The following is a 17,704-nucleotide window of genomic DNA, read 5'->3' as shown; positions in this document are numbered from 1 at the left end:
CTTAACCAGCATGGCTATCAAAGCATTCTGCAGCGATACGCCATCTCATCTGGTTTCCACTTACTGGGACTATCATTTGTTTTTCAACAGGACAATGACCCAAAACACACCTCCAAGCTGTGTAAGAGCTATTTGAATAAGAAGGAGAGTGATGGAGTGCTGCATCAGATGAACTGGCCTCCACAATCACCCAACCTCAACCCAATTGGGAGGTTTGGGAGGAGTTGGACTGCAGAGTGAAGGAAAAGCAGCCAACAAGTCCTCAGCATATGTGGGAACTCCTTCAAGACTGTTGGAAAAGCATTCCATGTGAAGCTGGTTGAGAGAATGCCAAGAGTGTGCAATGCTGTCATCAAGGCAAAGGGGGAATACTTTGAAGAATCTCAAATATAATTGTTGAACACTTTTTTGGTCACTACATGATTCCATATGTGCTACATAAATTCATAGTGTTGATGTCTTCACTATTATTCTACAATGTAGAAAATAGTCAAAAATAAAGAAAAATAAAGAAAAACCCTTGAATGAGTAGGTGTGTCCAAACTTTTGACTGCTACTGTATCTGCTGCCAATGACTGGAACGAACTGCAGAAATCTCTGAAGCTGGAGACTCATATCTCCCTCACTAACTTTAAGCACCAGCTGTCAGAGCAGCTCACAGATCACTGCACCTGTACATAGCCCATCTGTAAACAGCCCATCTATCTACCTACCTCATCCCCATACTGTATTTATTTATTTATCTTGCTCCTTTGCACCCCAGTATCTCTACTTACACATTCATCTTCTGCACATCTACCATTCCAGTGTTTTAATTGCTATACTGTAATTACTTCGCCACCATGGCCGATTTATTAACCTGAATCCCTTAATTAACCTAATTTGCACTCACTGTATATAGACTTTTTGTTTTCTTTTGTTCTACTGTATTATTGACTATGTTTTGTTTATTCCATGTGTAACTTGTTGTATGTGTTGAATTGCTATGCTTTATCTTGGCCAGTCGCAGAGGGAGGTGTTTAGTTCCAGGGTCCTTAACTTAGTGATGAGCTTTGTGGGCACTATGGTGTGGAATGCTGAGCTAGAGTCAATGAACAGCATTCTCACGTAGGTGTTCCTTTTGTCCAGGTGGGAAAGGGCAGTGTGGAGAGTGATTGAGGTTGTGTCATCTGTGGATCTGTTGGGGCGGTATGCGAATTGGAGTGGGTCCAGGGTGACTGGGATGATGGTGTTGATGTGAGCCATGACCAGCCTTTCAAAGCACTTCATGGCTACAGAGTGTTACGGGTTGGTAGTCATTTAGGCAGGTTACCTTCGCTTCCTTAGGCACAGAGACTATGGTGGTCTGCTTTAAACATGTAGGTATTACAGACTCAGTTATGGAGAGGTTGAAAATGTCAGTGGAGACACTTGCCAGTTGGTCTGCACGTGCTCTGAGTACACATCTTGGTAATCCGTCTGGCCCCGCGGCCTTGTGAAAGTTTACCTGTTTAAAGGTCTTGCTCACATCGGCTACGGAGAGCAGGATCACACAGTTGTCCGCAACAGCTGGTGCTCTCATGCATGCTTCTGTGTTGTTTGCGTCGATGCGAGTATAAAAGGCATTTAGCACTTCTGGTAGGCTCGTGTCACTGGGCAGCTTGCGGCTGGGTTTCCCTTTGTAGTCCATAATAATGTAATGTGTAACAAATAGTTAATTAAAATAGATTAGTTGTTACAATTAACATAGATCATTTTTTATTAATGAATGTTTTATTATGATAACATTTGCAACTGTACTGTGTGGCATGAGTGCATATGGAACCACAATAACGACATAAATGTGTATGCATATCCTAGTGGAACAGAAATGAACTGAAGTTTGACACGTCAGCCGAAGCACTCGGACACATTTCGACGTTACACAAATACACGTCCTCGCTCTCAGCAAAACAATCTGCCGATGTTAGCGGGTGAAGGCTAAATAGGTAGCTATTTCTGTTACCTTATTAAATGTAATTCATACATAGTGCAAGGCAATGTTTGCTGTCGAATGAACTACAACGCATTGCTTGAATGGTGATACACAATCATTATTAGATATTGGTATGTGGCGTCGTATGTCACGTTATTATAGCTCACCAACGTGCTTATCTTATCTCATTCAACATCATTTGAGCTCCAATTACTATTTTAACCAATATTTATTAAATTCACATTGCCATTTTTGTTCGCCGATGTTTTGCGACTTCCTATCCTGTGACTTTGCTATTCTGATCCAGATGGTAACGTTACTGTTAGCTCACTAAAGCATTCATTTGTTTGCTCTGCTCTCATGCCAGTGAGGCTTTATCGGGTATTCTAGCAATACGAATAATCCGAATTTCCTTAGACAACAAAAATAATAATAAACTAAACTACTGCGTTGTTTTGATTCCCACCTACGTCATGAGTTTGCTGGTGTCTGCCCGGGCTGAGTCAACCGGTAACTGAGGAGGTGTTTGGCAGTACAGCTGAACATGCGTTGTCACGATGATTATTCAACATTGTATACGTTCTCTCTCCCATTGGTCTGGATTAAAACTTCTAGCTAGTAACGTTCTCTCTCCCATTGGTCTGGATTAAAACTTCTAGCTAGTAACATTCTCTCTCCCATTGGTCTGGATGAATACTTCTAGCTAGTAACATTCTCTCTCCCATTGGTCTGGATGAATACTTAATATAATAATAATAATACTTCTAGCTAGTAACATTCTCTCTCCCATTGGTCTGGATTAAATTTCTAGCTAGTAACATTCTCTCTCCCATTGGTCTGGATGAAGACTTCTAGCTAGTAACATTCTCTCTCCCATTGGTCTGGATGAAGACTTCTAGCTAGTAACATTCTCTCTCCCATTGGTCTGGATGAAAACTTCTAGCTAGTAACATTCTCTCTCCCATTGGTCTGGATGAATACTTCTAGCTAGTAACATTCTCCCATTGGTCTGGATTAAAACTTCTAGCTAGTAACATTCTCTCTCCCATTGGTCTGGATGAATACTTCTAGCTAGTAACATTCTCTCTCCCATTGGTCTGGATGAAGACTTCTAGCTAGTAACATTCTCTCTCCCATTGGTCTGGATGAATACTTCTAGCTAGTAACATTCTCTCTCCCATTGGTCTGGATGAAGACTTCTAGCTAGTAACATTCTCTCTCCCATTGGTCTGGATGAAGACTTCTAGCTAGTAACATTCTCTCTCCCATTGGTCTGGATGAAGACTTCTAGCTAGTAACATTCTCCCCATTGGTCTGGATGAAGATTTCTAGCTAGTAACATTCTCTCTCCCATTGGTCTGGATTAAAACTTCTAGCTAGTAACATTCTCTCTCCCATTGGTCTGGATGAAGACTTCTAGCTAGTAACATTCTCTCTCCCATTGGTCTGGATGAAAACTTCTAGCTAGTAACATTCTCTCTCCCATTGGTCTGGATGAAGACTTCTAGCTAGTAACATTCTCTCTCCCATTGGTCTGGATTAAGACTTCTAGCTAGTAACATTCTCTCTCCCATTGGTCTGGATTAAGACTTCTAGCTAGTAACATTCTCTCTCCCATTGGTCTGGATTAAGACTTCTAGCTAGTAACATTCTCCCATTGGTCTGGATGAAGACTTCTAGCTAGTAACATTCTCTCTCCCATTAGTCTGGATGAAGCCTTCTAGCTATCAACCTTGTTTATGCAGAAGCTGAGCTCTTTTGATGATAGCTGGTGTTGTTAGGACCTTAACCAGGACAAAAAGAGAATATCTCAGAAATGTGTCAACAATGAACATTCTTAAAGGAAGTTCTCGCTGCCTAGCAACCCATCTGAAAACACGTGTGTGAGGGGTAGAACACAGCAGATATTTTCCTACTAGACATTGACGAATGCCTGCCTCCTTCCTCTCCAGGTTTCCAGAGGGTAGAGCTGGTTTGATGCCCTCAGTGCCACAATGGAGCTCTCTGACTCAGTCACACATAAGAACGGGCGGCAGAGGAAGCACGTTGTCCCCCAGGGGGACATGAGGGACGGGGACAGGGTTCTCAACACTACCCCTGACATGGAGGTGGAGGGGGAGGCGCTCCACCGAGGATCCGACGCGGAGGACAACGGACATCCCAGGGTGCGGCCTGGGATCAGAGGGGAGCTGGGGAACGTGTCTCTGCTACTCTTCCTTTATGTCCTCCAGGGCATCCCTCTGGGCCTGGCCGGGAGCATCCCTCTCATCCTGCAGAGTAAGAACGTCAGCTACAAGGACCAGGCCTTCTTCAGCTTTGTCTTCTGGCCCTTCAGTCTCAAGCTGCTGTGGGCCCCGCTGGTTGACTCTCTCTACCTGAGCCGGTTTGGACGCCGGTAAGACAAGGATTTATACCACTGATAAACACTGACAAGTCCCAGAGAGTCATTCTGATCATTTGACCGATTGATTGGTTGAAATGTTTAAACTGATTTTTTTTTCATAGAAAGACACGACACACACCGACCGTTATGAGTTTGAATTACAATCAGCGACAGATGAGCTGAGCTTGTCTGAGGCTTTAAGCACACCGTTTGATTAAATAATTAAGACTCACAAATGACTAAAGAAAGAGCCTGATGGTCACACTGTGTGACTGGCGCACGTTGTCTCTCTCTCCTCCCTACTGCAGAGAAAAGGCACCACAGCACAGGAAGTGTTTATTGCACTGTCATTTCAACCGTTTAGTTTCTTACTTGTTTCTGACTGAAAAGTTCTGTTTTTACTCGAAAAAATCTCTTAATTTATTTAGGAAAAACATTCCCTATTCCCTCAAGCCTCGCTCTCTTCACGTGAAAGATGTGAGCATCACGTGCAGGTGACCAATAGGACCTGTGGAAAGAACAGGTGTTCTTAATGTTTTGTACGGTCAGTGTGTCATGGAAAGAACAGGTGTTCTTAATGTTTTGTACGGTCAGTGTGTCATGGAAAGAGCAGGTGTTCTTAATGTTTTGTACGGTCAGTGTGTCATGGAAAGAGCAGGTGTTCTTAATGTTTTGTACGGTCAGTGTGTCATGGAAAGAGCAGGTGTTCTTAATGTTTTGTACGGTCAGTGTGTCATGGAAAGAGCAGGTGTTCTTAATGTTTTGTACGGTCAGTGTGTCATGGAAAGAGCAGGTGTTCTTAATGTTTTGTACGGTCAGTGTGTCATGTGTTCTTAATCATGGAAAGAGCAGGTGTTCTTAATGTTTTGTACGGTCAGAGTGTCATGGAAAGAGCAGGTGTTCTTAATGTTTTGTACGGTCAGTGTGTCATGGAAAGAGCAGGTGTTCTTAATGTTTTGTACGGTCAGTGTGTCATGGAAAGAGCAGGTGTTCTTAATGTTTTGTATGGTCAGTGTGTCATGGAAAGAGCAGGTGTTCTTAATGTTTTGTACGGTCAGTGTGTCATGGAAAGAGCAGGTGTTCTTAATGTTTTGTACGGTCAGTGTGTCATGGAAAGAGCAGGTGTTCTTAATGTTTTGTATGGCCAGTGTATGTTTACTTCATGTATTGCATGCCTAAAATGTTGACTGTTGGAATCAAATGAGTTAAAGGCTCATGATCTCCTCTCTCCCTCTCAGGAAGTCGTGGCTGGTGCCCACCCAATACCTGCTGGGTCTCTTCATGCTGTACCTGTCGGTTACCGTGGATACGCTGCTGAAAAGTGACGAGGGGCGGGGCCCCGACGTGGTGACCCTGACGGCGGTGTTCTTCATGCTGGCCTTTCTGGCAGCCACCCAGGTACACATACATACACACATACACACACAAATACACATACACATACACACACACACACACACACACACACACATACAAATACACATACACATACACACACACACACACACACACACACACACACACACACACACACACACACACACACACACACACACACACACACACACATACACATACACATACACACACACACACGTTATTGTGATACATGACTCTGTTCTACTCCCTGATCCCAGGACATAGCAGTGGATGGCTGGGCTCTGACCATGCTGTCTCGGGAGAACGTGGGCTACGCCTCCACATGTAACTCTGTGGGACAGACGGCTGGCTACTTCCTAGGCAACGTCCTCTTCCTGGCCCTGGAGTCAGCTGACTTCTGCAACAAATACCTGAGAGCAGAGCCTAAAGAGACTGGTATCGTTACACTTTCAGGTAGGTAGGGAGGGAGAGACTGGCATCGTTACATTGTCAGGGAGGGAGAGACTGGCATCGTTACATTGTCAGGGAGGGAGATACTGGCATTGTTATACTGTCAGGGAGGGAGAGTCTGGCATCGTTATACCATCAGGGAGGGAGGGAGAGACTGGCATCGTTATACCATCAGGGAGGGAGGGAGAGACTGGCATCGTTACATTGTCAGGGAGGGAGAGACTGGCATCGTTATACCATCAGGGAGGGAGGGAGAGACTGGCATCATTATACCGTCAGGAGAGACTGGCATCGATATACTGTCAGGGAGAGACTGGCATCATTATACTGTCAGGGAGAGACTGGCATCGTTATACTGTCAGGGAGAGACTGACATCATTATACCATCAGGGAGAGACTGACATCATTATACCATCAGAGAGAGACTGGCATCGTTATACTGTCAGGGTGGAAGGTAAAAAAGATGAGAAAACAGGAAGGAGGTAGTCTATGAAGCAGGTAGTCTATGAAACAGGAAGCAGGTTGTCTATGATGCAGGAAGCAGGTTGTCTATGAAACAGGAAGCAGGTTGTCTATGATGCAGGAAGCAGGTTGTCTATGAAGCAGGAAGCAGGTTGTCTATGATGCAGGAAGCAGGTTGTCTATGAAGCAGGAAGCAGGTTGTCTATGATGCAGGAAGCAGGTTGTCTATGAAGCAGGAAGCAGGTTGTCTATGAAGCAGGAAGCAGGTTGTCTATGATGCAGGAAGCAGGTTGTCTATGAAGCAGGAAGCAGGTTGTCTATGATGCAGGAAGCAGGTTGTCTATGAAGCAGGAAGCAGGTTGTCTATGAAGCAGGAAGCAGGTTGTCTATGAAGCAGGAAGCAGGTTGTCTATGAAGCAGGAAGCAGGTTGTCTATGAAGCAGGAAGCAGGTTGTCTATGATGCAGGAAGCAGGTTGTCTATGAAGCAGGAAGCAGGTTGTCTATGAAGCAGGAAGCAGGTTGTCTATGATGCAGGAAGCAGGTTGTCTATGAAGCAGGAAGCAGGTTGTCTATGAAGCAGGAAGCGGGTTGTCTATGAAACAGGAAGAAGTTAGTCTATGAAGCAGGTAGTCTATGAAACAGGAAGAAGGTAGTCTATGAAACAGGTAGTCTATGAAACAGGAAGAAGGTAGTCTATGAAACAGGTAGTCTATGAAACAGGAAGAAGGTAGTCTATGAAACAGGAAGAAGGTAGTCTATGAAACAGGAAGGAGGTAGTCTATGAAGCAGGTAGTCTATGAAACAGGAAGAAGGTAGTCTATGAAACAGGTAGTCTATGAAACAGGAAGAAGGTAGTCTATGAAACAGGTAGTCTATGAAACAGGAAGAAGGTAGTCTATGAAACAGGAAGAAGGTAGTCTATGAAACAGGTAGTCTATGAAACAGGAAGAAGGTAGTCTATGAAGCTGGAAGAAGAGTGGTATATCTAGTTGAACCATGCTATGGTCAGCTGGTATTAAGCACAATTACAGTCATGCAAAGCTCGATGAACCCTTCCCTGCTGAAGAGGGAAAGTCCGTTGGCCAGGTTTACCATATTTACATATGATGCTATAGTCAAAGTTGGCTTTGTCCTGTCAGTCTGAACCTCGCTATGGCGTACCAGGCGCGCATTTTCTTCAGCCAAACAACGGAGTGACAGTGCCATCTGGTGGTCAATCCTTCAATCAGAGTGCAGATGTTGGTCATGTGATTAACTTAGTGGTTTTTGAGCTGAGGTGAGAGAAAATAAACTGTTATTTTGGAGTGAACTTTTGGCCGATGATTTTCAGTACAGCTGTGATGGGAGAATAACGATGGGAGAATACCGATGGGAGAATACCGATAGGAGAATAACGATGGGAGAATAACGATGGGAGAATACCGATGGGAGAATACCGATGGGAGAATAACGATGGTAGAATACCGATGGGAGAATACCGATGGGAGAATAACGATGGGAGAATAACGATGGGAGAATACCGATGGGAGAATACCGATGGGAGAATACCGATGGTAGAATACCGATGGGAGAATACCGATGGGAGAATAACGATGGGAGAATACCGATGGGAGAATACCGATGGGAGAATACCGATGGGAGAATACCGATGGGAGAATACCGATGGGAGAATAACGATGGGAGAATACCGATGGGAGAATACCGATGGGAGAATAACGATGGGAGAATACCGATGGGAGAATAACGATGGGAGAATACCGATGGGAGAATACCGATGGGAGAATACCGATGGGAGAATAACGATGGGAGAATACCGATGGGAGAATAACGATGGGAGAATACCGATGGGAGAATAACGATGGGAGAATACCGATGGGAGAATACCGATGGGAGAATACCGATGGGAGAATACCGATGGGAGAATAACGATGGGAGAATACCGATGGGAGAATAACGATGGGAGAATACCGATGGGAGAATACCGATGGGAGAATACCGATGGGAGAATAACGATGGGAGAATACCGATGGGAGAATACCGATGGGAGAATAACGATGGGAGAATACCGATGGGAGAATAACGATGGGAGAATACCGATGGGAGAATACCGATAGGAGAATACCGATGGTAGAATACCGATGGGAGAATACCGATGGGAGAATAACGATGGGAGAATAACGATGGGAGAATAACGATGGGAGAATAACGATGGGAGAATAACGATGGGAGAATACCGATGGGAGAATAACGATGGGAGAATAACGATGGGAGAATAACGATGGGAGAATACCGATGGGAGAATAACGATGGGAGAATAACGATGGGAGAATAACGATGGGAGAATAACGATGGGAGAATACCGATGGGAGAATAACGATGGGAGAATAACGATGGGAGAATACCGATGGGAGAATAGTGGTCCTTCTGTAGCTCAGTTGGTAGAGCATGGCGCTTGTAACGCCAGGGTAGTGGGTTCGATCCCCGGGACCACCCATACATGTATGCACACACGACTGTAAGTCGCTTTGGATAAAAGCGTCTGCTAAATGGCATATATATATATATAAATGGCATATATATATAATAACGATGGGAGAATACCGATGGGAGAATACCGATGGGAGAATAACGATGGGAGAATAACGATGGGAGAATAACGATGGGAGAATACCGATGGGAGAATAAACCATGATAAGTCGCTCTGGATAAAAGCGTCTGCTAAATGGCATATATATATATATAAATGGCATATATATATATATATATATATAGAATAACGATGGGAGAATAACGATGGGAGAATAACGATGGGAGAATAACGATGGGAGAATAACGATGGGAGAATAACGATGGGAGAATAACGATGGGAGAATACCGATGGGAGAATAACGATGGGAGAATACCGATGGGAGAATAACGATGGGAGAATACCGATGGGAGAATAACGATGGGAGAATACCGATGGGAGAATAACGATGGGAGAATAACGATGGGAGAATACCGATGGGAGAATAACGATGGGAGAATAACGATGGGTGAATAACGATGGGAGAATAACGATGGGAGAATACCGATGGGAGAATACCGATGGGAGAATAACGATGGGAGAATAACGATGGGAGAATAACGATGGGAGAATAACGATGGGAGAATAACGATGGGAGAATACCGATGGGAGAATAACGATGGGAGAATAACGATGGGAGAATAACGATGGGAGAATAACGATGGGAGAATAACGATGGGTGAATAACGATGGGAGAATAACGATGGGAGAATAACGATGGGCGAATAACGATGGGCGAATAACGATGGGCGAATAACGATGGGCGAATAACGATGGGAGAATACCGATGGGAGAATAACGATGGGAGAATACCGATGGGAGAATACCGATGGGAGAATAACGATGGGAGAATAACGATGGGAGAATACCGATGGGAGAATAACGATGGGCGAACACCGATGGGAGAATACCGATGGGAGAATAACGATGGGAGAACAACGATGGGAGAACAACGATGGGAGAATACCGATGGGAGAATACCGATGGGTGAATAACGATGGGAGAATAACGATGGGAGAATAACGATGGGTGAATAACGATGGGAGAATAACGATGGGAGAATAACGATGGGAGAATAACGATGGGAGAATACCGATGGGAGAATAACGATGGGAGAATAACGATGGGAGAATAACGATGGGAGAATAACGATGGGAGAATAACGATGGGAGAATACCGATGGGAGAATAAACCATGATAAGTCGCTCTGGATAAGAGCGTCTGCTAAATGACTTAAATGTAAATGTAAATAATCATTGCACTGTTTCATATCCCATTTCTCTGCTGTTATAATCACTCTGTGACATTGTCGTTGTCTGTGATTGGCTCCCGTGGCGCAGACTTCCTGTTTTTCTGGGGTGTGGTGTTCCTGGTGTCGACCACGCTGGTGGCCATTATGAAGAAGGAGAACGCCAGGGGACAGCACGGGAGGAAGAAGGTCCGGGAGGAGACGCAGAGCGTCATGGAAACATACAAACTGCTGCTCTCCATCATCAAGATGCCTGCCGTGTTCACCTTCTGTAGCCTGCTGCTCACTGCTAAGGTACCCGACAGCTTACTGCACCTGTCACCCAGTTAAAAGACACTTCTGGATTTTGCCCATGAATTCCTTTATCTACTCCGTCTGTCTGATGACCTTGTGGATACCATTTTTATGTAGCATGCTAGCAGATACCATAGACTTCCAGTCAAAATTGTACTAACGATAGATAGCATTGGCTTTTGAAACTACCTCATAACGTTCTTCATACTGGACACAGAGATGGAATTCATTGCCAAGATCCCGAAGTATCCCTTTAAGAAAGCCAGACTGTCCCACCCTGTTCATCCTCTGCTGCTCACTGCTAAGGTTGATCTACAACGTCCCTGCATGCTAGTGCTCTCTGTAACCCAGTCAGGTTAAACAGGTCCACGGACTAGGGTCACCCTGTGTAGCCTGTCACTCAACTCCGAGGTGCCCACATTTTAACCAACCTGCCTGGACAACTAGCTTAACTCACCTGCTGTGTCTAACCCCACTGTAAAGGTACCTGTACCTGACTTAGTTGTCTCTGTCTCTCTGTCTGTCTCTGTCTATCTCTGTCTCTCTGTCTGTATCTGTTTCTGTCTGTCTCTCTGTCTGTATCTGTTTCTGTCTGTCTCTCTGTCTGTATCGGTTTCTGTCTCTCTGTCTGTATCTGTCTGTATCGGTTTCTGTCTCTGTTTCTGTCTGTCTCTGTCTGTATCTGTTTCTGTCTGTCTCTCTGTCTGTATCGGTTTCTGTCTCTCTGTCTGTCTCTCTGTCTGTATCGGTTTCTGTCTCTCTGTCTGTCTCTGTCTGTATCTGTTTCTGTCTGTCTGTCTGTCTCTGTCTGTATCTGTTTCTGTCTGTCTGTATCTGTCTGTATCTGTTTCTGTCTGTGTCTGTCTGTCTGTCTGTCTGTCTGTCTGTCTGTCTGTCTGTCTGTCTGTCTGTCTGTCTGTCTGTCTGTCTGTCTGTCTGTCTCTCTCTCCAGATAGGTTTCTCTGCAGCAGATGCAGTGACCGGTCTGAAGCTGGTTGAGGCAGGTGTTCCTAAAGAGCAGCTGGCATTACTGGCAGTCCCCATGGTTCCACTGCAGATACTACTACCTCTCATCATCAGTAAATACACCGCGGGACCACGACCACTAGACGTTTTCTACAAGGCCTTTCCCTTCAGGTATTCTCAATTCAATTCAATTCAAGGGCTTTATTGGCATGGGAAACATGTGTTAACATTGCCAAAGCAAGTGAGGTAGACAACATACAAAGTGAATATATAAAGTGAAAAACAACAAAAATTAACAGTAAACATTACACATACAGAAGTTTCAAAACAGCAAAGACATTACAAATGTCATATTATATATATATATACAATGTACAAATAGTTAAAGGACACAAGATAAAATGAATAAGCATACATATGGGTTGTATTTACAATGGTGTTTGTTCTTCACTGGTTGCCCTTTTCTCGTGGCAACAGGTCACAAATCTTGCTGCTGTGATGTCACACTGTGGTATTTCACCCAGTAGATATGGGAGTTTATCAAAATTATATTTGTTTTCGAATTCTTTGTGGATCTCTCTCTCTCTCTCTCTCTCTCTCTTTCTTTCTCTCTCTCTCTCTCCATCTCTCTCTCTCTCTCTCTCTCTACCACTGTTCTATCTATCTCTCTCTCTCTCTCTCTCATCTCTCTCTCTCTCTACTCACTATCCTACTCTCATCAGGTACCTCTGTTCACACTATCTCTCCATCTCTCTCTCTCTCTCTCTCTCTCTCTCTCTCTCTCTCTCTCTCTCTCTCTCTCTCTCTCTCTCTCTCTCTCTCTCTCACACTCTCTTCTCATACATGTGTGTTTTCCTGTGTAGGTTGTTGATAGGTCTGGGGTATGCTGTGTTGGTGTGGTGGACTCCCAGTTTAAAGCAGGAAGGGGGATTCCCTCTCTACTACTATACTATAGTCCTGTTCAGCTACGCACTGCATCAGGTACCACTGTTCACACTATCTATCCATCTCTGTTGTCTCTACTACACTATAGTACTGCATCAGGTACTACTGTTCACACTATCTATCCATCTCTGTTGTCTCTACTACACTATAGTACTGCATCAGGTACTACTGTTCACACTATATATCCATCTCTGTTGTCTCTACTACACTATAGTACTGCATCAGGTACTACTGTTCACACTATATATCCATCTCTGTTGTCTCTACTACACTATAGTACTGCATCAGGTACTACTGTTCACACTATATATCCATCTCTGTTGTCTCTACTACACTATAGTACTGCATCAGGTACCACTGTTCACACTATATATCCATCTCTGTTGTCTCTACTACACTATAGTACTGCATCAGGTACCACTGTTCACACTATCTATCCATCTCTGTTGTCTCTACTACACTATAGTACTGCATCAGGTACTACTGTTCACACTATCTATCCATCTCTGTTGTCTCTACTACACTATAGTACTGCATCAGGTACTACTGTTCACACTATATATCCATCTCTGTTGTCTCTACTACACTATAGTACTGCATCAGGTACTACTGTTCACACTATATATCCATCTCTGTTGTCTCTACTACACTATAGTACTGCATCAGGTACCACTGTTCACACTATCTATCCATCTCTGTTGTCTCTACTACACTATAGTACTGCATCAGGTACTACTGTTCACACTATATATCCATCTCTGTTGTCTCTACTACATTATAGTACTGCATCAGGTACCACTGTTCACACTATCTATCCATCTCTGTTGTCTCTACTACACTATAGTACTGCATCAGGTACCACTGTTCACACTATCTATCCATCTCTGTTGTCTCTACTACACTATAGTACTGCATCAGGTACTACTGTTCACACTATCTATCCATCTCTGTTGTCTCTACTACACTATAGTACTGCATCAGGTACTACTGTTCACACTATCTATCCATCTCTGTTGTCTCTACTACATTATAGTACTGCATCAGGTACTACTGTTCACACTATCTATACATCTCTGTTGTCTCTACTACACTATAGTACTGCATCAGGTACTACTGTTCACACTATATATCCATCTCTGTTGTCTCTACTACACTATAGTACTGCATCAGGTACCACTGTTCACACTATCTATCCATCTCTGTTGTCTCTACTACACTATAGTACTGCATCAGGTACTACTGTTCACACTATCTATCCATCTCTGTTGTCTCTACTACACTATAGTACTGCATCAGGTACTACTGTTCACACTATATATCCATCTCTGTTGTCTCTACTACACTATAGTACTGCATCAGGTACTACTGTTCACACTATATATCCATCTCTGTTGTCTCTACTACACTATAGTACTGCATCAGGTACTACTGTTCACACTATATATCCATCTCTGTTGTCTCTCTACTACACTATAGTACTGCATCAGGTACTACTGTTCACACTATATATCCATCTCTGTTGTCTCTCTACTACACTATAGTACTGCATCAGGTACTACTGTTCACACTATATATCCATCTCTGTTGTCTCTACTACACTATAGTACTGCATCAGGTACCACTGTTCACACTATATATCCATCTCTGTTGTCTCTACTACACTATAGTACTGCATCAGGTACTACTGTTCACACTATCTATCCATCTCTGTTGTCTCTACTACATTATAGTACTGCATCAGGTACTACTGTTCACACTATCTATCCATCTCTGTTGTCTCTACTACACTATAGTACTGCATCAGGTACTACTGTTCACACTATATATCCATCTCTGTTGTCTCTACTACACTATAGTACTGCATCAGGTACTACTGTTCACACTATATATCCATCTCTGTTGTCTCTACTACACTATAGTACTGCATCAGGTTCACACTATCTATACATCTCTGTTGTCTCTACTACCATTTATCTGCTCTCTCTCCCTCCCTCCCATTCTCTGCTCTCTCTCCCTCCCTCCCATTCTCTGCTCTCTCTCTCCCTCCCTCCCATTCTCTGCTCTCTCTCTCCCTCCCTCCATTTCTCTGCTCTCTCTCTCCCTCCCTCCATTTCTCTGCTCTCTCTCCCTCCCTCCCCTTCTCTGCTCTCTCTCTCCCTCCCTCCATTTCTCTGCTCTCTCTCCCTCCCTCCATTTCTCTGCTCTCTCTCCCCTCCCTCCCCTTCTCTGCTCTCTCTCTCCCTCCCTCCATTTCTCTGCTCTCTCTCCCTCCCTCCCATTCTCTGCTCTCTCTCCCTCCCTCCCATTCTCTGCTCTCTCTCTCCCTCCCTCCATTTCTCTGCTCTCTCTCCCTCCCTCCCATTCTCTGCTCTCTCTCCCTCCCTCCCATTCTCTGCTCTCTCTCCCTCCCTCCCATTCTCTGCTCTCTCTCTCCCTCCCTCCATTTCTCTGCTCTCTCTCCCTCCCTCCCATTCTCTGCTCTCTCTCCCTCCCTCCCATTCTCTGCTCTCTCTCTCCCTCCCTCCATTTCTCTGCTCTCTCTCTCTCCCTCCCATTCTCTGCTCTCTCTCTCTCCCTCCCTCCCATTCTCTGCTCTCTCTCCCTCCCATTCTCTGCTCTCTCTCCCTCCCATTCTCTGCTCTCTCTCCCTCCCATTCTCTGCTCTCTCTCCCTCCCATTTCTCTGCTCTCTCTCCCTCCCTCCCATTCTCTGCTCTCTCTCTCCCTCCCTCCATTTCTCTGCTCTCTCTCCCTCCCTCCCATTCTCTGCTCTCTCTCCCTCTCTCACTCCCTCTCTCTCTCCCTCCCTCACTCCCTCCATACCCCTGCCTTTCTCTCCTGCTCTTCAATGTGAAATAAGGCCACTATATAACCGCTTGATCCAGCTTGGGACACCACCCACTCCTACCTTTCCCCTCCTTACCCACAGGTGGCGCTGTACAGCATGTATGTGGCCTGTATGGCTTTCCATGCTAAAGTGAGTGACCCAGTGATCGGTGGGACCTACATGACCCTGCTGAACACGGTCACCAACCTAGGGGGCAATTGGCCCTCCACCCTGGCATTGTGGATGGTCGACCCACTCACCTCTAAGGAGTGCCAGGGAGCCGTCGGACAGAGCTGTGGCTCCTCAGAGGAGGCTGGGGTATGTGAGAGAGAGAATTACCTGACCATTATCTCATTTATAATGTCGTAGTTCATTGAATAGCTATGATGTGAATATTTGTGGAAACACTTGTGTTGAATGTGTCTCTTTCTGTCTCCCTCTCCTCCCCGCTACAGCTGTGTGTAAAGGAGGGCGGTGTGTGTGTGACGTCGTTGGATGGTTACTATGTGGAGTCGGTGGTGTGTGTGTTGATAGGACTAACGTGGTGGGTGAGGCTAGGGAAGAGGATGAGAAGGCTACAGGACAAGAGCCCTGCAGCTTGGAGGTGCAGGATCGGCCAATGACAACGTTCACCCAGCTCCTGACCTGCACAACCCCTTTCCTGACTCCAGCAAGGCCAATCGCCAGACAGCTACAGTCTGATATAAAAGCTTCCTCTCTTATCTTTTCCTCTCGCTCACTTTCAGTTGGTCTATGTTGGTCTTTCTCTGTCCCTCACTGTCCCTCTCAGTCCCTCTCTCAACCTTCTCTGATGACTCTTATCAGTCTCCATTCTTCCCAACCTTCTCTTTCTCTGTCCCTCACTGTCCCTCACTGTCCCTCTCAGTCCCTCTCTCAACCTTCTCTGATGACTCTTATCAGTCTCCATTCTTCCCAACCTTCTCTGATGACTCTTATCAGTCTCCATTCTTCCCACCCTTCTCTGATGACTCTTATCAGTCTCCATTCTTCCCAACCTTCTCTGATGACTCTTATCCGTCTCCATTCTTCCCAACCTTCTCTGATGACTCTTATCTGTCTCCATTCTTCCCAACCTTCTCTGATGACTCTTATCCGTCTCCATTCTTCCCAACCTTCTCTGATGACTCTTATCTGTCTCCATTCTTCCCAACCTTCTCTGATGACTCTTATCAGTCTCCATTCTTCCCACCCTTCTCTTTCTCTGCCCGGTGTGTGTACATTGTCCTTCAGCACTTATTTCTTTGAAATACCTGTAGCTGTGGTCTGGCTACCACATGACTATGGACCATAACAGTGAATAACAACAGTCCACTTCCTGCTGTTGTACCATCACGTCTTTCACCAGGACTTCTTCCTGCTGTTGTACCATCACGTCTTTCACCAGGACTTCTGCCCCTTGAACTACGTTATGTCCCATTGGAAAGAAAACAAAGAAGGAACTATTGTTCTTGCTAGGGAATATTTACAGTAGACATTTACTCTGGGAAATCGATGATCCTTCTTCTCGTACCACATTCTCGGTTTCTTAAACTATTTCATTAGACTAGTCACTTTGTCGTTATTTGTGCCTTTGCTAGGTTCTTCAGACGGTCATTATAAAGTTGGCTGATATTTGAAAAGACTTTAATTATCAATGGTCATCAAAAAGCGCACCACATTAAATGTTGAGATGTCGGCCTGCTTGATTAACAGGTCGATTGTGTCTGCAGCATGGAGTCAGAAATGCCAACTGTATTGTTGATGGGAACCCATAGCCCCTTTGTCAGAAATGCCTAAACTATAACAGTACTGTTTTAATAGATGTCTGTCATTTTGGGGGATGACAACAGTATTTTCTCTAAACCAGCAATGAGAGGTCAGAGGTTGTGTGAAAGGGACCAGTCAGGTCTGGATCTGGGATCACTTATAATGGTTCTGTTTTGGATTTGTGTGATAGAAATGATCATTTTTCTGTGTATTTGTTGAAATGAGGGGGGGGGTCTCTGCTGTGTTCCACATCAGGCTGCACAAAAAAACAAAATTGAATTGAATTGATCCATGTGTGGAAACCTGATCATTCAGCTTCTCTGTTTCTCTCTTAATTTCTGTCCCGAACCACAGGTCCAAATTCAGATGCGGCTCAGTTTCTAAATGTGAAAGTCAGGGTTGGGGGTAAAATGAGATGATCCTAAATCAGGTGTTTCTCCTTTGTGGGGGACAACAACAAA

General features: G+C 44.7%; 1 protein-coding gene and 2 long non-coding RNA genes across 4 annotated transcripts; all 3 read left to right on the top strand.

Moving 5' to 3' along the window:
• Positions 1-1,848: 1,848 nt before the first annotated feature.
• On the top strand, positions 1,849-17,531 carry LOC118373399 (acetyl-coenzyme A transporter 1-like). 2 transcript variants are annotated; one of them, XR_008095002.1, is made up of 10 exons: positions 1,849-1,967; positions 3,907-4,349; positions 5,576-5,735; positions 5,975-6,170; positions 10,537-10,739; positions 11,692-11,876; positions 12,569-12,686; positions 15,579-15,794; positions 15,932-16,803; positions 16,843-17,531. XR_008095002.1 is itself a non-coding variant. In XM_052498234.1 (9 exons), the coding sequence occupies exons 2-9, from the start codon at positions 3,949-3,951 to the stop codon at positions 16,097-16,099; spliced, it is 1,647 nt and encodes a 548-aa protein (XP_052354194.1). In that variant the 5' UTR covers positions 1,849-1,967; positions 3,907-3,948; the 3' UTR covers positions 16,100-17,531. The 2 variants fall into 2 exon arrangements, 1 of the variants encoding a protein (XP_052354194.1); XM_052498234.1 differs by having other exon boundaries at positions 15,932-17,531.
• On the top strand, positions 4,924-5,556 carry LOC127917275 (uncharacterized). The gene is made up of 3 exons (XR_008097122.1): positions 4,924-5,130; positions 5,235-5,324; positions 5,370-5,556. It is a non-coding gene; the product is annotated as an uncharacterized LOC127917275 (long non-coding RNA).
• Positions 12,682-14,562, top strand: LOC127917367 (uncharacterized). Its single transcript, XR_008097217.1, has 7 exons — positions 12,682-12,812; positions 13,002-13,127; positions 13,317-13,379; positions 13,443-13,568; positions 13,695-13,757; positions 14,266-14,328; positions 14,455-14,562. It is a non-coding gene; the product is annotated as an uncharacterized LOC127917367 (long non-coding RNA).
• Positions 17,532-17,704: the final 173 nt, after the last annotated feature.

The sequence above is a fragment of the Oncorhynchus keta genome, chromosome 1 (genome assembly GCF_023373465.1).
Source record: "Oncorhynchus keta strain PuntledgeMale-10-30-2019 chromosome 1, Oket_V2, whole genome shotgun sequence".
In the NCBI taxonomy this organism is placed as follows: domain Eukaryota; kingdom Metazoa; phylum Chordata; class Actinopteri; order Salmoniformes; family Salmonidae; genus Oncorhynchus; species Oncorhynchus keta.
Note: the sequence above shows the minus strand (reverse complement) of the source record. Positions and strands in the feature narration are given on the sequence as shown.

Excerpts from the sequence above, each read along its gene's own strand:
- LOC118373399 (XM_052498234.1), top strand. The coding sequence starts at position 3,949 with ATGGAGCTCTCTGACTCAGTCACACATAAGAACGGGCGGCAGAGGAAG. Across the intron at positions 6,171-10,536 it reads TGGTATCGTTACACTTTCAG|ACTTCCTGTTTTTCTGGGGT; the intron begins GTAGGTAGGGAG and ends CCCGTGGCGCAG. Across the intron at positions 10,740-11,691 it reads GCCTGCTGCTCACTGCTAAG|ATAGGTTTCTCTGCAGCAGA; the intron begins GTACCCGACAGC and ends CTCTCTCTCCAG.